We start from the raw sequence: 22,500 nt of genomic DNA, 5'->3' as shown, positions 1-22,500 counted from the left end.
GCTTTCTTCTTTCTTATTTGTGTGTCTTTCCTTACTAACGATCAGCAATAAAATAAAGCTGAGGCAAATGAACACCAAATATATAATGAGTGTTTTTATTGGCTAAACTGGCAACATGGCCATCCCCAAGGACAACAATATCTGTTTCAACAAACGATTTCACATCAAGAATCTTGCAAAACAAATATCTCTCTCTTTTACTCTTTTACTTGTTTCAGTCATGTGACTGTGGCCATGCTGGAGCACCACCTTTAGTTGATCAAATCGACCCCAGGACTTATTCTTTGTAAGCCTAATACTTATTTTGATGGTAAATTTTTTTTAAAATCGTAGACTCATCGTAGACACTCGCTAATACCCAGAAGGGCTCGATATGAATCACGACTATAAGATACCCGGTTTTGGTTAAACTGCACCGCAAAATGTGGGAGTAGTTAGGAATCTAAATTGTAGGAGACAGACAGCACACAACCTCACTTTTATATATAAAGATTTTATAAATGGATAAACTAGGACACATCTAGTGATTTAGCCAGCATGAAGACAAACATCTCTGCTTCATTAAACCACCTTGACATGTAAGCATGGCAAAGAGCAAAGAGGGTACAGGTGGGGAAAATTAACGTGAGATAGGTTTCAATGTCCATTGCTGTCATTTGTTAGTAAAAAAGGCTCCGAAATAGTTTAGAAATGTTGAAAGACGCACCAGGATAGTTGTGGTTGGTCTTGTCAAGATGTCACATTTGTTGTCACTTTGATTTATTCTTTTGACTTTCTTAGAAACAGGTTTGTTTACTCACATGTATCCATGTTAGAATTTCTCTCTTTCACTCTGTGTGTGTGTGTATGTCTGTCTGTCTGTGCATGCATGTGTGTGTGTGTATGTGTGTATATATATATATATATATTATATATATATATATATATTTTTTTTTCTCTCTATAGTTTCAGCTCAGAGCTGCGGTCATGCTGATGCACCACCGTTATATTATATACTAGCAGTATCGCCCGGCGTTGCTCCGGTTTGTAAGGGAAATAACTATAAAGCATTTTTAGAGAGTTATAGCCAAAAAATAGCAAAAAAATGGAAAAAAATGATGGTAAATTTTTTTGACAGTTAAAAAAGGTGGAGTTGCGTCCCCTAGACGGTTGTGGTTTGTTTTCTGAAATTCGACCCCATGTGAATTTATCGATCTTTTTCAGAACTGGGGGAACTTTTCAAAATTTTTGCTGCGTTAGTTTTGAATTATGACATTGGGCTATGGTGTGTCAAGTTCATCAGAATGGTGAAAGCGTGGTCAGGGTGGGGTACGAGAAAAAAGACACACAGAACACGCACAGACAAACTGCCGTTTATATAGAGAGAGATATATATCTAATATAGGATAAAATTTTTCAAAAAGAAATTCTATCAATGGCCAGCATATTAAAAAATACCTTTAAAGGTTAAATTCATAAACAACTTATAAACAAGGGTAAAAGAAAAAATTCTAATACCAAATATGCCGAAAGTAGACAAATTCATCAGTAACCATATAATTTATCACTATAAGCACGCGTCTCAAAGTAAGCTGACAGAAATTTCTACAAAATTCCGTTGTTATTAAATCGGTCCCAATTTCACAGTTAATTCATAAGAATTTTCTCCTCGTCAGCGATAAATGTGGTAAGAAATAAATGAAATATTTACCTATACCTGTGGGTAATTCTTCCAGATGCTAAATGATGATGATGTTAGCCCTTTTGTTACCATATTTCTGTTGGAATGCACTGCTTTTGTTAATTTTGAAATTAAGGGCTAAGTCAATTATTAAGCTGGTGTTTGGAAGGTTTTAATTTAAATTACTTTAAAACAGGAGCTTTTACCAGAGAATGAAGGGCTGTCTCAGGTGGGATTATTATCAAAAGGGTTGATAGGACTCAGTTATAACATACATGACTCATTTTTGTTTTTCCTTTCACCTCCATTAACAGCAAATCTTAAAGTTGGTAGCTCCACCAACCTCTGAAGATCCTTCCAGAAAACCCAAAAGACCGGTGAGAGAGTATCGACGCCCTGGACGTACTGTCAACCATGATTGTTGTGATAGCTGTAAAGAAGGTGGTGATCTACTTTGCTGTGACCGATGTCCAGCTGCCTTTCATTTGCAATGTCAGTAAGTATATCGATTGTTTCCATTGTCCCCATGGTTGTGCTGTCCCCTTCGGTCCCATTTCTCATCAGTTGTTATTCGTGTGTTTGTGTGCACCACTTTATGAAAACTGGTATTGGTTTATTTACATCTCTGTAACTTAGCAGTTCAGCAAAAGTGATCAACAGAATAAGTATCAGACTTAGAAATAAAATAAGTACTGGGATCAATTTGTTTTACTAAACCCTTCAAGTCAGTGCCCCAGCATGGCCACAATTCAGTCACTTAAAGAAGTAAAAAATAAAAAAGCTGTACTATCAGTTAACCCTTTCGTTACTGGATTTATTTTGAGATGCTCTGTGTTTCTTTCAATTATTTTAAATATAACAAAGAATTTAGTAAAATAACTTAGTTATCGTTCAGCTAGTGTTAGGAACATTAATTGCGACTAAGGTTTGATGGAAGATTTTAATGCAAAACTTATGAAAACAAGACATTTGTACTACAAAGCCAGAGCTGGTTTTGGCCGGGTTAGTAACAAAAGGGTTAATATTCATTTGGGATGTTATATTTCTCCCCACTTAAATGTGGATGTTCTGTTAGAACAAACTAAACTGAAGCAGCTATCATGAGAGAACCTCTCATATTGGCTGTTGGTCTCAGAGTTTCTCTCATGGTATCCACTGCAATTTAGTTTGTTCTACTAACAAAACAGCCACGTTTAAGTTGGGATAAATATTACTGCACAGTATTAATATTGCCTCTGTTGTTAATACATCATCATCATCATCATCATCATTTAGCGTCTGCTTTCCATGCTAGCATGGGTTGGACGGTTCAACTGGGGTCTGTGAAGCTGGAAGGCTTCATCAGGCCCAGTCAGATCTGGCAGTGTTTCTACGGCTGGATGCCCTTCCTAACGCCAACCACTCCAATATTCAATATTATGTTTCTTTATAATATAAATTGGACATGGGCGATTGTTGTATTCTTTCTTGTCTTGAGGTTCACAGCCAAATGGCTGGGTGGATTCGCAAGAAAAATGGCACACATGTGGAGAAGGATGCATAGATTGGAATGCGGTTTTTATTTTTTTCTAATGGAATTCCCCTGGAATTCCGCCATTAAAACAACCAGTTGCTCACACAGCCGGCATATACCATTTCACTAGCAACAAGGAGAGTACAGGATGACACTCAGCCCAAACTTTCACTCTGCTGTCTCTCTTCTTTTGGGGTTAATAATCTTAATTTTAATTACAGTTTCTCATTCAAATTACATAATAGGCAGAATTGTCGGATTAAGACAGTAGGGTGTTTTGAGGGAGATTTGGCTGCTATTTCTACCAAGTCTAGCTACCATGTAGAGGTCTGAATTTTCATTCACATATTTTCATTTCAAAAATTTAACATAATCTTTTCCATAAATCAACTATCATATAAATTTTATACGATGACCTCACATTTTCTATGTATGTGCGTGTACCTTAAAAGGCATCAGTGATCATGACACAGACTTTCACTCACTCACTCTATCTCTCTTTCTCACCCTCTTTCTCTCTCACATTCACACGCGCAAGCGCACATGCATGCACACACACACACGAACACACACACACACGAACACACACACATCCATTTCATATATCTTCTGACAACTGCTTACAAAAATAGGGATTAATGTTTTATTTCTTTCTATGTTCATAATTAAATCAATGTTTTGATGATTAGACAGAAGTCCAATAGAATAGCCCTCAGAAACAGACTATGTACAAATTCGTTCTTCACAACTCCTGAAGCTGTTTTCTGACAAAGGGGTTGGGGAGTCAGGAAATTTTCATATTACTGGAGGCTCCAATCAAAACAGGGGACCCGAAATGATAAGGTTGACAAACGCTGTTATAGATTATGCCTAACCGAAAACGATCACAACCACATCATCCAAACAGACCGGGTGAAACCGGGCTTAGCTGCTTGTTAAAATATATTTTGAATAGCTTGCTAACTACTTGTTCTGACACCTTCTTTTTCAGTGATCCCCCTTTAACAGAAGATGACGTACCATCTGGAGAGTGGGTTTGTCGCCGTTGCACCTTATTAGCTGCTGAGGTGAGTTATTCAATGCTAAATCTTGAGAGGAAGTTTTTGTCAACCTTATATATATATATATTTAGTAGAAGACACTTGCCTATGGTGCCCACTGCATGGTGCCTTGGGCAAGTGCCTTCTACTAAATATGGATCTTTTTGGTTTGAACAACCAATCACTGACACTATAGAGGTAAAAAACATTCTGTGCCGTATGAATATGTCCCTCGTTTAAGAAACAGATTGGGTTTATTTACATTTGTGAAGAAAAAAAGATACCCTTCCCCCTAACCCTAACCCTAACTAACCCTAACCCTAAAATAGATTGAAATGCAATAGATCGATACTAGGGTCATAATTATGGGTGACAATTTCATATGACACCATTAGAAAAAACTGCCGTTCAAACCGAAAAGATCCCTAAATATATATATTTAGTAGAACACGCCATTAAGCCACTAAAGTCTTGTGAGTGAATTTGCGTTACAGAAACTGAAAGAAGCCCATTATATGTATGTATATATGCATGCAAGCACATATGTTTGTATGTACGTATGTATGTTCGTTCAATTATGAATTAGAAGCGGTGCTGGTGTTTTAAACATTATTGACTTTTGCCTGAAAGTCATAGACTGGTGTTTTAACACCCAGTGGTTTGAGGGAGTCATCCTCACTACAACTCATAAGCATTTTATTTTATTGTAATGTATTGGTCAGGCAATGTTCTGAGATGTGCAGCCCATTACTTCCTCTCTCCCCCTCCCCATCTTCTGCTCCTTAATTCCTCTCCCCACATTTTCTTTTTCTTTTTCTGCGTTTCTTTGGTGAGGTAGTAATGGCCTTTTTTACACGATAATTTAATCTTTTATACTTTTAATGTTTGTTTTATTTCTTTTCCTCCTGTAAAAATATATTATTTAGAAAAGTTTACAAAAACCATGAATATTGCCTCTGCCGTTCAGCGACGTGCAACCAAGAGAATACCCTCCATCAGGCATTTGCCATATTCTGAACGCCTTACTTCCCTGGACATGGACAGATTGAAACTCCAACGTCTGGCAGCTGACTTGGCAGACACCCATAAAATGATTAACCATCTTACAAACAATAACTCTGAGCACCTTTTCAAACTCCACCCGTCTAACACACATGGACATGTTTGCAAAGTCAGAAAACAGCACAGCTCCCATGACTTTCGGAAACATTTTTTCACACTAAGAGTTGCTGAAGCATGGAACAGACTGCCGGCTTCAGTTTGTTATTTGTCGGAACACTGCATCCTTCAAAACTTCCATGCTTCCTGAGATTCGCCAACACTACACCTGATTTTTGCCCCTCCATACACACACAAGCATGTATCTGACTCGTAGACTGTTCGCTTTCCAGACATTTGTACATTACTGCATATACTTTATACGCACTTTCTGACAAGTTGTGGTGCACCTGAGCACTGTATACAATAATTTAATTATTATTATTATTATTATTATCACTTCAAAAAGCAAAAAACTATCATTCAAGAGAAAGCTGGTCTTCATGTAATAACCCATCTCATGCAGTGAAGGGTTCTAAGGAATACCAGCAGCAAACAAGCTTCTCTGGAGGTCATTTGATGGAATGGCCACCTTGTTTCCCTGTCTTAAACCCGATTCAGAACCTGTGGAATGTCCTGAAGCCTTGTGAGTGGATTTGGTAGATGGAAACTAAAAGATGGATGGCAGTTTTCAAGTAAAGTTTCCCTCGGGGGTGCTATTGTAGATGCTGCTCAAAGCATAACACAAGAGGATATAATGCACTTTTGACAAGTTGTGGTGCACCTGAGCACTGTATACAATAATTTCATTATTATTATTTTTATGAACTTTAAAAAATGATCATCAAAGAGTTGACATGGGTTTAAACAGCAAAAATTAAAACTATTGATTATAGAAACTGTTTTTACTGTCTTCGATTTTTAATTCTTATTTGTTATCATTCTACCATTCTATTTTTTATTTAAAAAAAAATTTTTTTTTTATTTTGCACTTCCAGTCTGAAGCGAAACGTTCTGCAAAAGATGGAGTCACCGAGATGGAAGTTGAAGAAGAGGAGGAAGAGGACATGAATGAGGACACAGACCAGCTACATCCTTTGCTTGTGCTTGCTAAGGCTGCCCGCTTCACCAACCCAACTCAGTTTGAGCTTCCAAAGGAGATAGTTTGTACAGAACCTCTTCCAGGTAAACTAATCAAGCTAATTAATTTTCATTTATGTGTAGACTTCTAATTTTGTCAGCAGTATTTATTGATCATCATCATCATAATCATCATCATCATCATTTTCATCATTGCAACCCATGCTGGCATGGGTTAGATGGTTTGACTTGGGACTGGTGTGTTATGTCCCCCATAACTTAGCAGTTCAGCAAAAGAGGCTGATAGAATAAGTGACAGGCTTTAAAAAAGAGAAAAAGTAACAGAGTTGATCCAGTCATCATCATCATCATCATCATCACCATTGTTTAATGTCTGCCTTTCATGCTGGCATTGGTTGGACAGTTTGACAGGAACTGGTCAGGTAGGAACCTGCACCATGCTTCTGTGTCTGTTTTGGCATGGTCTTCACAGCTGGATGTCCTTCCTAACACCAACCACTCTGCAGAGTGGGCTGAGTACTTTTTACATGGCACTGAGGTAGGTGAGGTCAGTTTTGGCATGGTTTTTACAGCTGGATGCCCTTCCAAATGCCAACCACTCTGAGAGTGTAGTGGGTGCTTTTACGTTCCACTGGCACGAGGGCCAGTCAGGTGGTACTGGCAATGGCCACGCTCAAATGGTGCTTTTTATGTGCCACCTGCACAGGAGCCAGTCCAGCGATACTGGCAATGACCTCGCTCGAATGTGTTTTTCACATGCCACCAGCACAAGTGCTAGTAAGGCAACACAGGTAGCGATCACACTTGAATGGTGTTTTTAACGTGCCATCGGCACGGAGGCCAGCTTGTTGCTCTGGCAACGATCTTACTTGTATGGTACTCTTAGCGCTCCACTAGCAACGGATGCCAGTCATCAAATTTGATTTCGATTTCGATTCCACTTGCCTCAACAGGTCTTTGCAGGCAGAGTTTAGTATCCAATGAAGGAAAGGTATGCATAAATGGAATGGGCGGCGAGCTGGCAGAATCGTTAGCACGTCAGGCGAAATGCTTATTGGTATTTCGTCTGCCGCTACGTTCTGAGTTCAAATTCCGCTGAGGTCGACTTTGCCTTTCATCCTTTCAGGGTCGATTAAATAAGTACCAGTTACGCACTGGGGTCGATATAATCGACTTAATCCGTTTGTCCCCTCTGTGTTTGGCCCCTTGTAGGTAGTAAAGAAATAGGTATGCATAAGTGGACTGGTTACACTTCTGGCCTAGGCCACAAGGTTATGGTCTCACTTGCGCTTCATAATCATCATTATTTTATGCACACTATTCCATGCTTGCATGGTAATGAACATTCCCATGCCAGAAATTGAACCTAATCGCTAGACCACATGGGAGAATTAGATAACTGGAAGTGAATTTCAAATTTAATTCTTCACAGCTTTTTTTCAATGCTTGTTCCACCATCATAATCTTACATGAAAATAGTAGAGAATGTCTTCTTTTAAGGGCTTGTTTCTGTTTTTGTAGGTACCAGTAAACGTAAATGGTTGAAAGACAACCGGAATCCACCGAAGAAGTTACCTCACGAATTGGATAATGGTCTAGTCCCCTTACCTGCAAAGCTGTGTTTTATGTGTAATAAGTTAGTATACCCAGTTTTCGTTTCATTGATTTATTAGCAGCTGTCTTAGAATAATCTATTAGCAACTAGCAAAAAAAAAAAAAAAAAAAAAAAGAAAGAAATACTAGGCGCAGGAGTGGCTGTGTGGTAAGTAGCTTGCTAACCAACCACATGGTTCCGGGTTCAGTCCCACTGCGTGGCATCTTGGGCAAGTGTCTTCTGCTATAGCCCCAGGCCGACCAATGCCTTGTGAGTGGATTTGGCAGACGGAAACTGAAAGAAGCCTGTCGTATATATGTATGTATATATATTGTATGTGTGTGTATGTTTGTGTGTCTGTGTTTGTCCCTCTAGCATTGCTTGACAACCGATGCTGGTGTGTTTACGTCCCCATCACTTAGCGGTTCGGCAAAAGAGACCGATAGAATAAGTACTGGGCTTACAAAAGAATAAGTCCCGGGGTCGAGTTGCTCGACTAAAGGTGGTGCTCCAGCATGGCCGCAGTCAAATGACTGAAACAAGTAAAAGAGTAAAAGAGAGAGTACTAAAAAAAGAAAACAAAAGAACAGATATTAGCAAATCCCTTTTCTTTGTTTATTTCTGAGTTTTAATTCCAGAGATTTGGTCTTTTTTCTTTTTCTCCAGGAGCTGTCGGAGAGCCCCTCTTATACAGTGCGATTTCTGCTCGCTTCTATTTCATATGGATTGCCTGGATCCCCCACTAACTACACTTCCAACGGGCCGATGGATGTGTCCCAATCATCCTGAAAATTTTATTGTGAGTAACAACACCATTATATCACCATCAACACTGATGTTGATGTAATTGACTGTACCCCTTCCCTAGAAATTGCTAGCCTTGTACCGAATACCGAAATTTGAAATCAATAATGGCTACTTATTATTTTTGTTTCTCTTAACAGGACGAGAAACTCCTAAAGTCAGTGAGCCTCTCAGAACGGATTAAGCTCAGAGCGAAATTCACAGGACATATTAACATGCATGCTGTCAAAATTGACTTCTTGAAAAAAGTACACAGACAATCACCTCCTTTCCGGTTAAAAATACGGCATCCAAAGCGAAAATCTATTTCTGTAAGTTCACCTCTCCCTTTTCTATCTTATCATTGTCGTCGTCGTCGTCGCCTCCTCCTCCTCCTCCTCCCCCTTCTTCTTCTTCTTCTTCTTCTTCTTCTTCTTCTTCTCTTCTTCTTCTTCTTCTTCTTCTTCTTCTTCTTCTTCTTCTTTCTATGGCTGGTTGCCCTTCCTAACACCAACCACTCTACAGACTACCAGGTGTGTCTTCTACATGTCACCAGTACAGATGCCTTTCACGTGTCACCAGTACTGGTCCCAACAACGATTTCACTTAGCTTGATGTGTCTTCACAAGCACAGCAAATTGCCAGAAGTCTCAGACACTTGTCATTGCCTCCACGAGACATCAGCAACCAAAGATCATATTTCATCACCTCGTTAACTACCCTGTAATGTTAACACAAGAACACACACACATACACTTATACAATGGACTTCTTTCAGTTTCCATCTACCAAACCCACTCACAAGGCTGTGGTTGACCCAGAGCTATAGTGAAAGACACTTACCATACAGTGGTTGGGATGCAAACCTCTTGGCCACGCATCCACACCTGTACCTCTTACCTCTCAGCTTATTCCATGTGAACCATTCTGTGTTGTTTGTTTGTTTCAGATTCCTTCAGCCATCAAAGACTTGTATATGAATCCACCTCCTTTGCTTCCACGTGCGTCTGAGGCAGCACTGATTGCCTCCATGCAGCCCATGTTAAATAAATCCAATTCTGCTTCAACAAACGGCCTGTTTGCAGGCAATTCACAGCTACAGACAGGCTCCCTACTATCCAACCCCGCGGGGAGTGCAGCTGAGCAGAAGGCAACTATTGAAGAACAAGAGGAGGTGAGTTATCCTTCTACAGTTTGTTATTGTCACCTTGAAATCAGAGTTTAACCTAATGCTATTAATTGTCATTGTTACTAGTGGAGGTACTTATTTCTTTACTACCCACAAGGGGCTAAACAGAGAGGGGACAAACAAGGACAGACAAACGGATTAAGTCGATTACGTCGACCCCAGTGCATAACTGGTACTTATTTAATCGACCCCGAAAGAATGAAAGGCAAAGTTGACCTCGGCAGAATGTGAACACAGAACGTAGCGGCAGACAAAGAGGGGACAAACGGATTAAGTCGATTACCTCAACCCCAGTGCGTAACTGGTACTTATTTAATCGACCCCGAAAGGATGAAAGGCAAAGTCGACCTCGGCAGAATGTGAACACAGAACGTAGCGGCAGACAAAGAGGGGACAAACAAGGACAGACAAACGGATTAAGTCGATTACCTCTACCCCAGTGAAGATGAGGATGAAGCAGGATTAATTCAAAAGAACGTGAATAGATAAGAATTACTTTTGACAGAATAATGTGAACACTAAAGGGTTAAAGAGAAAAGATAAGTACTGGGGTTGGATCTTTTCGGTTTGAACGGCAGTTTTTTCTAGTGGTGTCATATGAAAATGTCACCCATAATTATGACCCTAGTATCGATCTATTGCATTTCAATCTGTTTTAGGGTTAGGGGTGGGGGAAGGGTATCTTTTTTCGTTCAGAAATGTAAATAAACCCAATCTGTTTCTTAAACGAGGGACATATTCATATGGCACAGAATGTTTTTTACATCAATAGACATCAGTGATTGGTTGAAATTGCAGAAACTGAAGAAAGAAAACAACAAATATCTTGCAAACTATAGAATTTTCTCAATAAAGCCAAGAGAAAAAGATGTTTTATAAACACATTCTACCAGTATACGTGGAAATTATTTTAAAAAACTGCCGTTCAAACCGAAAAGATCCCTGGGGTTGATTTGTTCTTCAACATGGCGCCCCAGCATGGCCACAGTCCAGTGTCTGAAACAAATAAAAGATAAAATATATAATGTTAGCAATTGTATAGAATTGTTTCCAATTTGGTTTCTGCTTTTATGTCTTCGAATTTTGCTTTTGTTTCAGTCACTCACTAACATAGGGGTCGACCCCATTATTATCACTACCCTCATCATTATTCTCTTTTTTTACTCTTTTACTTGTTTCAGTCATTTTGACTGCAGCCATGATGGAGCACCGCCTTTAATCGAGCAACTTGACCCTTGGACTTATTCTTTGTAAAGCCCAGTACTTATTCTATCGGTCTCTTTTGCCGAACCGCTAAGTGACGGGGACATAAACACACCAGCATCGGTTGTCAAGCAATGCTAGGGAGACAAACACAGACACACAAACACACACACACATATATATATATATACATATGTACGACGGGCTTCTTTCAGTTTCCGTCTACCAAATCCACTCACAAGGCTTTGGTCGGCCCGAGGCTGTAGTAGAAGACACTTGCCCAAGGTGCCACGCAGTGGGACTGAACCCGGAGCCACACAGCCACTCTTGCGCCTATTATCTGCATATATCATCATCGTCATTATCATCATCATCATCATCACCACCCGATACCACTTCTTATTGTTTTTCTTACTCTCGTTTTTCCAGTGGCTGGCCAGCGTGGTCTCCTTGCAAACCAGTATCGCTAAGTATTTGGCTCAGAAGCAACTCTACAGACAAAGCAATGACTCCCCAAAGAACGGTGACAACAGCAAGGCGCTGCCTGGCCATCAGAGCACAGCGACATGCATGGCAGGAGGCATCAGCTCTGGTGACAACAACAACAACAGCAGCAGCCTAGCTGTGCATGGCGTTGCAGGTATCAACTGCATAACTGAAACAGACAAACTATCGGTGACCACCGCTACCAACACCACCACCACCACCACTACTACTTCTTCTTCTACTTCTACTACTACTACTACCACTACTACTACTACTACTGCTTCATTGTCATCTTCCACTTCCATCTCACCCCTCCCGTCGACGTCGACGACAGCTGAAACAACAACGCCCACAACGACGAGCGGCGCGTTGACTGCACAGCAGAGTGCATTCGCCGCGGTCGAGAGAAACTCTTTGCATTCTCTGATTGTTCCTACATGCATCACCACCGCATCCACCACCACCACCTCCACCACCTCCACCTCCACCGCCGCCACCAGCAGCACGTGCCTGGTGTCTCCTGACTTACTGGCCGCTGCGACCCCCTACTGCAGCGGTGACAGCCAGCTCCTGGATGTGAAGTCGTCACCTCCACTGGCAACAGTTTCATTACTCAACAACAACAACAGCAGCAACAACAACCTCTCCACCACACTGAACGGTGACATGGACATTGTAGAGAACAACTATAGGACCTCGTCAACTTCTACAAAGCCAGAAGCCTTGGTTACGAAAACCAAGGGCACTGGCAGCAACAATAACAACAGTAGTAGTAGTTGTAGTAGTAATAGTAGTAGTGTTAGTAGTAGTAGTAGTAGTAGTTTAGACTCTTCCACAACGCCAGGCATTGTAAAAGTATCGTGGCCCAGCAGCAGTAGTAGTAGTAGTTGTAGTAGTAGTAGCAGTAGCAGTGTTGCTTCGGCAGGTGAGAAACCCTCAGGTGTGGTCTCTTCCTCCTGCCAAGCAACCTCCACTATGAAGAATCTGATGCTGAATGCCACAGGTAGCAAGGCTGGTAATTCTCTGATGACAAAAGTGGTGTCCAGCGCCAGCCAGGCAGGTAAGATTGTCTGCAATAACACCAACAAGATGGCGAATAACTCTTCCATGTTGATTCAAAGACTTGCCATGCAGCCGTCGGTGAAACTGGCCAGTTCCATGGTCGGTAAAATGCCAAGCACAATTTCTGGAAGCAACGGGGGTGCTGCAACAAAAGTAATCACAGTTTCGGCTCCGCTCTCAGGTATGTTGAATCAAAATTTTTGCACGCCACACATACCACCCACCTGTATATTTCATCTTTTCATAATTTCAGCCATTAGTCTGTGACCATGCTGGAGCACAGCTTTGAAGGGTTCGGTCAAACAAATCAACCCCAGTTCTTGTTTTTTAAAGTCGGATACTTATCCCATCAATTTCTTTTGCTGAACTGATAAGTTACAGAGACATAAAGATCACATTCAGATGGTGCTATTTACGTGCCACCAGCATAGGAGCCAGTCAGGGGGTACTGGCATCAGTTATGATTGATTGGTCCCTTTTACATGTCACTGGCATGGGAGCCAGTCAGAAGGACCTGGCATCGACCACATTTGGATGGTGCTATTACGTGCCACCAGCATAGGAGCCAGTCAGGGGGTACTGGCATCAGTTATGATTGATTGGTCCCTTTTACATGTCACTGGCATGGGAGCCAGTCAGAAGGACCTGGCATCGACCACATTTGGATGGTGCTATTTACGTGCCACCAACATAGGAGCCAGTCAGGGGGGTACTGGCATCAGTTATGATTGGTTGGTCCCTTTTACATGCCACTGGCATGGGAGCCAGTCAGACGGACCTGGCATCGACCACGTTTGGATGGTGCTTTTTACATGCCACCAGCATGGGAGCCAGTCAGGCATTGACCACGTTTGGATGGTGCTTATGTGCTACCGGCACGCGAAATAATATTAAATCTACTCTCTCACATTACCTCAGATATACTTGTTGCTTATTTTGATTATAATCACCCCATTTGATTTATATGGATAATACCATACAAAATTCTGGTGCCTTTGACTTAAGTACCATATTCATTTGAATCTAAATTTTGCTGAACTATATATATATATATATATATATAATTCCAATATGTCCAATTAGAAATTGGCATTAGAAATTTTTTCGTTTGCCCTTAATTATGAATTGTTTATAGATTTAACCTTTAAAGGTATTTTTTGATATGCTGGCCATTGATAAAATTTTTTTTGAAAAGGAATATATTTTCTTTGAAAAAAATTTTATCCTTCATTAGATATATATATATATATATATATATACACATATACATAGGAAATAATATTATTAGGGAGGCAACACAGGCGAAGTCTAAAAGAACATAATTGAAATACGTATCCAAAACGTATATAAATACATATATTCTCTATAAAATGGAAATAAAACACAAATATATATAAATAGACAATATCAGTGCAATGCATAAAATACTATTGAACTTAAATAAAAACGATTGAATTTAAGAAAATATCATTTGTAATTATATTTAAAATCGTACATTGTATGATGAAATTTAAAATTTAACTTGAAAGGATTAAGTATTAAAAACATTAAAACCAACGAAAGAAGAAATATATAAACTTCACGTTTATGAGCCGATTCAGAGATGTGCCAAGGAATATGATATTTCATATCACTAATTAAGGCACTCACCTCATCATCATCATCGTTTGACGTCCGTTTTCCATGCTGGCATGGGTTGGACGGTTCAACTGGGGTCTGGGAAGCCAGGAGGCTGCGCCAGGCTCCAGTCTTATCTGGCAGTGTTTCTACAGCTGGATGCCCTTCCTAACGCCAACCACTCCATGAGTGTAGTGGGTGCTTTTTACGTGCCACCTGCACAGGTGCCAGATGAGGCTGGCAACGGCCACGGTCGGATGGTGCTTTTTACGTGCCACCTGCACAGGTGCCAGATGAGGCTGGCAACGGCCACGGTCGGATGGTGCTTTTTACGTGCCACCGGCATGGAGGCCAGTCAGGGCGGTGCTGGCAACGGCCACGTTTGGATGTTTCTCTTACATGCCACCGGCACTGGTATCACAGCTACAATTTCCATTGATGTTGATCGATTTCGATTTTGTAAATTCAATCGTTTTTATTTAAGTTCAATCGTATTTTATGTGTGTGTATACACACATCGTATATATATGTGTGTATGTATATTTTTGGCTGTCGTCATTTTCACTGTCTTCAATATGTAAATTTATGCTAATTTATGATTTATAAATTTATGCTAATTTATGATTTTTCCTTACTGATTGCTGTTGTTTAATTTTTAGGTTCGAAAGCTGTCCCGACATCATCATCTCTTCCCGTTTCACATTCAAAATCAGTGGTGGCTAATACTCTGAGTTCCTCACCAGCCATCGTCAATCTAAACACAACATTACAACATTGCATCGAAGGTCAAGGAGGTAGAGCAGCATATTCCTTTTGTTTTTTTTTTTCACAAGCAGTTTTCAGTCTTTGCATATTTTACCAACTTCTTAGCTTTATCTCATTCTTTTTCTCCTCTTTCCTCTTCTCTCTCCCCATCTCTCTCTCTGATGTTCTTATCTATTATTACTGTTTCTTCCTCTCTTCTCCCAACTACTTTCTCTTTCACTCCCCTCTCTCTTTCTTTCTCTACTTTCAGAAGTTGAACTTGGTAAACTTGACCAGAAATTAGTCCAGATTCTTGCTTGGCAACGACTCCAGCAGCTGTTACCACAACAACAGACAGCACCATCAGTTATGGAAAAGAAAAGTATGGAATATATACATGCATGCATGCACATGTACAGACAAACGCATGCACACACACACACACCACACACACACACACACACACATTCACCCCCCCCCCCACTAAACAGATCCACTCAAAAACACACATACATTCACCCACATACACTCATTCACACATGCATTCACACACACACATATGCAGACACAGTGTTTATGTCAAGAATTTATATACTTTAAGAAGATTGTGAAATAATTCTGTTCTGGAACACTGGATCTTGAAGTGCATACAGCCATAAATAATGGTTCCAAATTTTGGTACAAGGTCAGGAAGTTCAGGGAGGGTGGGTAAGCTGATGATATCAGCGTTCAAATGGTTGCATATTTTATTGACCCCAAAAGGATGAGAAGCAAAGTTCACCTTGGCAGAATTTGAACTCAGAACGTAAAGACGGATGAAATATCACTAAGCAATTTGCCTGGTGTGCTAACGATCCTGCCAACTTGCTACCTTAATCATCATCGTTTAACGTCCGCTTTCCATGCTAGCATGGGTTGGACGATTTTGACTGAGGGCTGGCGAACCAGATGGCTGCACCAGGCTCCAATCTTGATCCGGCAGAGTTTCTACAGCTGGATGCCCTTCCTAACGCCAACCACTCCGAGAGTGTAGTGGGTGCTTTTTACGTGCCACTGAATAATAATAATAAAATAATAATAATAATAATAATGAAGATGGCAGTGGATGACTAAAAGTGATTTAAAACCAGAAATGGAGGCTCTAATCTGTGCTGCCCAAAAGCAAGCACTAAGAACAAACTACATAAAATACAGAATATTTAACTGGTGCTTAATTTATCAACCCCAAAAAGATGAAAGGCAAAGTCAACCTCAGTGAAATTTGAACTCAGAATGTAAAGACAGACGAAATGTCACTAAGCTGTTTGCCTGGTGTGCTAGCGCTCCTTGCTAGCTCGCCACCTTAATAACAACAACAACAACAACAATAATAATAATAATAATAATTAATTAATTAATTAATTAATAATATAATAATAATAATAATAATAATAATCCTTTCTACTATAGGCACAAGGCCTGAAATTTTTGGGGAAGGAACTAGTCAATTACATCGACCCAAGTGTTTCACTTGTACTTAATTTATAGACCCCGAAAGGATGAAAAGCAAAGTTGAACTCAGAATGTAAAGATGAACGAAATGTTGCTAAGCATTTTGCCTGGAATTCTAACATTTCTGCCAGCTCACCACCTTATAACATGTAAATATTAGGAAGAGTAAAAGGCTGCCCAGTGGACATATACTCAACATCTCTCATGTCTCTTTCTATCCAAAAGGGTTTCTGAACCCAATATTCATTTACTATTAGCTATTAGGAAAGGCATCCAGCTGTAGAAACCAAATCAGATTGGAACGGGATTCTGAAACTAGTTTTTCTGAGAAGTGCCAAGATTCCGTATGCAGCAAGATTCTGCATGGTTTAAATTTACAAATATTTACAAATATACTTTGCTATAGACAATGTTCTTTTTTTTTGTTTTTTATTTTGTCTTTTCCTTAAAAATCCTTAAAAATGTTTTAGCCCTTTGAAAATTCATGTCAGCACATTTGGAAATATTAAGAATATGTTTTAGTAGGAAAAAAAAAATTTTCTACTGTATTTTCTGGCATACAAGTTGAAATTTTTCAGACCAAAATTTACAGCCACAAAATGTAGGTCGAGTCATATACCAAAATGACTTTGGAGGACCAAAAATTCCATGTGGAGTGCAGCAGATTTTGGAAAGATAGTGAATATTTGCGCTACACATTTATGCTGTGTTCTACATCAACTTGTATGCTGGAAAATACTAATTTTTAGAAATTGTACTTGATTTGTTCTCTGCTAATTATTTTGGTTTCTGTTTGTTTTCAGGAACCGGTTCTGATGAGATCCAGGCTCGTGCGCTCCTTTGTCCGTTAACAGGGAAAGGTGAACCAATCTCGATGCCGTATCGTACCCTCAGTATTGGTACAGGTAATTTCAGGTTTCTAACGACATACTTAACAGTTCTAACCCTTTCCCTCTTCCTCCTGCTTTCCTCACTAAAGGGAAGATCAGGTAAATAGTATGTGTGTTTAATTGGCAAACGAGAAAAAAAAAATCACAATCCCCAGGTATAACAATATTTGTTTCAACACATGATTTCACATTAGGAATATTGCAAAACAAATACATAAACGTTTGTGTGTGTGTGTGTGTATACATATGTATATGTATGTGTATATGTATATGTGGAGGCGCAATGGCCCAGTGGTTAGGGCAGCGGACTCGCAGTCGGAGGATCGCAGTTTCGATTCCCAGACCGGGCGTTGTGAGTGTTTATTGAGCGAAAACACCTAAAAAGCTCCATGAGGCTCCAGCAGGGGATGGTGGCGATCCCTGCTGTACTCTTTCACCACAATGTTCTCTCACTCTTTCTTCTGTTGGCCTGCTCACTTAGCCAGTGGGGTGGCGTCATTTGAACGCTAAAACAACGCAAAGCGCATTGTGACCAGCGATGTGTAGCAACATCTGATAGCCTGGTCAGTCACGGTGATATGTATATGTATGCATATATGTAAATGTCTATATGTATGTATGTATACATATGAGAGAGATTTTTCTGCATGCAATCAAACAAGCAATATACATTGCACTTAGAGAGACACATCTGTCTGCAGAGATACACGTGCTGCATTCCTTGTAGATAGAAGAAAAAGAAGTCACAGTGGAGTTGCGTCGTACATCCTGATGAGGTCTCACTCAAACTCTGTCTCTGAGACACTCATAGTGCACTGAAAGCAACTTGATGTGGTAACATGCACATTATATTGTCCATCTGATGCCTCAAATCATGATGGTAAATTTGAGGAAAGCCTTACAATGATAAAAGAAGTACTAACAAAACTAGATCAAAGCGTTAATGTGTTTCTGACGGGTGACTTCATCTTCTCCGCCATCAGATGACCCAAAGGCAACATAATCTCTTACCTGTACTTACCATGAAAAGATCAAAGTATTTATTTTAATGTCCAGGTACCCAAACAACATAAATATTACAAAACCAAAGCTGTTTATTCATAGTTTAAATTAAACTGTTTTTTTTTTTGTCTTTTATTTTCCTTGTTTTATTTTTCTCTTGTCAAGGTGCCGACATGGATGTGTGCTTGACTCATTTTGGACACTGTAATTACGTATCAGCAAAGCATGCTTACATCTTCTATGACGAGGTAAAGTGGTTTTTTTGCATTCATTCTTTTGTCAATGTACAAATATTTGAGACTGTAAAAATATATTGAAAGTTTTTTTTTTTTACTTAAATTTTTTTTACAAAAACAACACAAAATAAAACAAAACAAAACAACACAAAACAAAGCCATGATTTATTTTCAATGAATTAATCAGAATTGGAAGGATGTTCTTTCTAATGCTCTGACCACTTTACCAATTCACTCCCACCCCAATCCACACCCTCCTCTCACTGCAGCTGCTGCTGCCACTACTACTACTAATACTACTACTACTGCTGCTGCTGTTTTTACAACTACTACTGCTTCTGTTGCTACTACTACTACTACTTCAGTGATGACATGATGATAAGTTTGAGGAGTATTTATTCTCTTACTTGCTTCAGTCATTTGACTGCGGCCATGCTGGAGCACTGCCTTGAAGGGTTTTAGTCGAACAAATCAACCCCAGGACTTATTTCTTAAGCCTAGTACTTATTCTGTTGGTCTCTTTTGCCAAACCACTAAGTTACGGGGACGTAAACACACCAACACTGGTTGTCAAGCAGTGATGGAGGGGGGTGGTGGTAAAACACAGACACAAACTTGCAGCTACATTCGTTCATTTGTTCATTGCATTTTGCTCATCAATTTAACATGGGACTGAACCCGGAACCATGTGGTTGGTTAGCAAGCTACTTACCACACAGCCACTCCTGCGCCTATATATATATATATATATATATAATATATATATATACATATATACGATGGGCTTCTTTCAGTTTCCGTCTACCAAATCCACTCACATGGCATTGGTCGGCCCGGGGCTATAGCAGAAGACACTTGCTCAAGATGCCACGCAGTGGGACTGAACCCGGAACCATGTGGTTGGTTAGCAAGCTACTTGCCACACAGCCACTCCTGCGCCTATATATATATATATATATATATATACATATATACGATGGGCTTCTTTCAGTTTCCGTCTACCAAATCCACTCACATGGCATTGGTCGGCCCGGGGCTATAGCAGAAGACACTTGCTCAAGATGCCACGCAGTGGGACTGAACCCGGAACCATGTGGTTGGTTAGCAAGCTACTTACCACACAGCCACTCCTGCGCCTATATATATATATATATATATACATATATACGACGGGCTTCTTTCAGTTTCCGTCTACCAATCCACTCACATGGCATTGGTCGGCCGGGGCTATAGCAGAAGACACTTGCCCAAGATGCCACGCAATAGGACTGAACCCGGAACCATGTGGTTGGTTAGCAAGCTACTTACCACACAGCCACTCCTGCGCCTATATATATATATATATATATAATATATATATATATATATATATATATATACATATATACGACGGGCTTCTTTCAGTTTCCGTCTACCAAATCCACTCACATGGCATTGGTCGGCCCGGGGCTATAGCAGAAGACACTTGCCCAAGATGCCACGCAGTGGGACTAAACCCGGAACCATGTGGTTGGTTAGCAAGCTACTTACCACACAGCCACTCCTGCGCCTATATTAATCCTTAAAAATCCTTTAAAATGTTTTAGCCCAAAGGCCGCAGCCATGCTGGGGCACCACAAAATATTGTTTTTTTTTTTCTGTTATATATTTTTAAAAATTCTTATTTTCACCTGCAGACGACTCGTCACTATGAACTCCTCAACTACAGCGAACACGGCACGACGGCTGACAACGTTCTTTATTCATGTGATTTCTCTGACAAGACTGCTACGATGCGGAAACCAACGCCATTTGTGGCATCGGTTCGGAGCATCATCTCCAAAAGGAAAGAGAGCAGCTGTCATTCCAACAAAGAAAGTCAGAATGGCTCTGGACACAACAAGGAGAGCCAAGATTCTAACAGTGATGATAGGAACCACACCAACAATAGCCGACCCACCATGAGTGCCAAGTGGCGCGGAGTGAGTATTTACTCTTTACTCTTTTACATGTTTCAGTCATTTGACTGCGGCCATGCTGGAGCACCGCCTTTAATCAAGCAACTCGACCCGGGACTTATTCTTTTGTAAGCCCAGTACTTATTCTATCGGTCTTTTTTGCCGAACCGCTAAGTAACGGGGACATAAACACACCAGCATCGGTTGTCAAGCAATGCTAGGGGGACAAACACAGACACGCAAACACACACACGCATATATATACATATATACAACGGGCTTCTTTCAGTTTCCATCTACCAAATCCACTCATGAGGCTATAGTAGAAGACACTTGCCCAAGGTGCCGCGCAGTGGGACTGAACCCGGAACCATGTGGTTGGTAAACAAGCTACTTACCACACAGCCACTCCTGCGCCTCCTGAGTATTATTATTATTATTATTATGTCCAGTTTTTTCTTATCCTTTTATTTGTTTCAGCCATCTGACTGTGGCAATGCTGGAGCACTGCTTTGAAGGGTTTTTAGGTGAACCAATGGACCCCAGGACTTTTTTTTTAAAAGCCTTGTATTTATTGTATCAGTCACTTTTGCCGAACCACTAAGTTATGGTGACATAAACACATCAACACCAGTTGTCAAGCAGTGATAGAGGGACAAACACTAACACAAAGACACACACACACAAACACACGATGGGCTTCTTTCAGTTTCCATCTACCAAAGCCACTCACAAGGCTTTATTGTTGGCCTGAGGTTATAGTAGAAGTCACTTGCCCAAGGTGCCATGCAGTGGGACTGAACCTGGAACCATGTGGTTGGGAAGCAAGCTTCTTTATTTCATATAATTTGCCACAAGGGCATCACACAGATAGAAGCTTTGCGGGCTGGACACGGACATTAATGGGATGAATGATAATGATACAAAAATGATGATGATGGGAGAAGACGAAAAGCGCCCGCCGACTTTCGCTTCTCTAAAACAATGTTCTTTTTTCCTTGTTCCCGAAAACACAATGAGGCAATAAACCTCTTACAAGCTTCTTACCACACAGCCACCTTTACATTCTCAGTTCAAATTCCCCTGAGATCAACTTGGCCGTTCATCCTTTTAGGGTCAATAAAATGAATACCTGTTGAGCACTGGACTCAATGCTGACTTGCCTCCGCTCCTCAAAATTGCTGGCCTTGGCTAAAGTTAGAAAGGCAGCGAGCTGGCATGTTGGACAAAATGCTTAATGCCGTTTCAGTTATTTATTTTGTGAGTATGGGTGTGTGGGTATATATATATATCTATATATGTAATATATAGATATATATATATATATATATATAGATATATATATATATATATTTCTTTACTACCCACAAGGGGCTAAACACAGAGGAGACAAACAAGGACAGACAAAGGGGTTAAGTCGATTACATCGACCCCAGTGCGTAACTGGTACTTAATTTATCGACCCCGAAAGGATGAAAAGCAAAGTCGACCTCGGCGGAATTTGAACTCACAACGTAACGTGTCGTTTTTCTACTTATTATATACGTTTTTATCATTATTTTTTGCAATTTACTTAATTTTTGACATTTTATTGTTATTTTAATTTTAATTTTTCTATTATATGTAATTTTCTAGATGGTATAATTTAATTGTTCATTTTGAATTGGTGGCTTTTTTCTCATATTTTATATATATATTATATTGTGTGAAATTTGATTTAGTATTTCTAAATTGAATTTTTTTTTTTTCCTTGTAAGTTTGGATTTTATTCCCTCAAACAATAATTATGTATATATATATATATATACACAAATATGAGAGAGAATCGACTATGTGGACGCTCTTACGCTAGAGATAGATCTGCAAAGGGACTCAACCACTAAGAATCGTTCTCAAGAAAAATTTAGCACACTA

The 22,500-nt window shown here is 40.0% G+C and overlaps 1 protein-coding gene across 1 annotated transcript in view; it reads left to right on the top strand.

Annotated features, from left to right (window-relative positions):
• Window positions 1-22,500, top strand: part of LOC115224265 (PHD finger protein 12) — a 36,306-nt gene that overhangs the window by 12,624 nt on the left and 1,182 nt on the right. The window contains exons 2-14 of the mRNA XM_029795075.2: window positions 1,975-2,156; window positions 4,165-4,240; window positions 6,250-6,436; window positions 7,874-7,988; window positions 8,613-8,745; window positions 8,891-9,061; window positions 9,679-9,903; window positions 11,551-12,850; window positions 14,946-15,080; window positions 15,302-15,412; window positions 17,325-17,426; window positions 18,579-18,661; window positions 20,326-20,610. Coding sequence (XP_029650935.1) covers window positions 1,975-2,156; window positions 4,165-4,240; window positions 6,250-6,436; window positions 7,874-7,988; window positions 8,613-8,745; window positions 8,891-9,061; window positions 9,679-9,903; window positions 11,551-12,850; window positions 14,946-15,080; window positions 15,302-15,412; window positions 17,325-17,426; window positions 18,579-18,661; window positions 20,326-20,610 — 3,105 coding nt within the window. The remainder of the gene's footprint in view (window positions 1-1,974; window positions 2,157-4,164; window positions 4,241-6,249; window positions 6,437-7,873; window positions 7,989-8,612; window positions 8,746-8,890; window positions 9,062-9,678; window positions 9,904-11,550; window positions 12,851-14,945; window positions 15,081-15,301; window positions 15,413-17,324; window positions 17,427-18,578; window positions 18,662-20,325; window positions 20,611-22,500) is intronic.

Source organism: Octopus sinensis, linkage group LG25 (assembly GCF_006345805.1).
Source record: "Octopus sinensis linkage group LG25, ASM634580v1, whole genome shotgun sequence".
Classification (NCBI taxonomy): Eukaryota; Metazoa; Mollusca; class Cephalopoda; order Octopoda; family Octopodidae; genus Octopus; species Octopus sinensis.
Note: the sequence above shows the minus strand (reverse complement) of the source record. Positions and strands in the feature narration are given on the sequence as shown.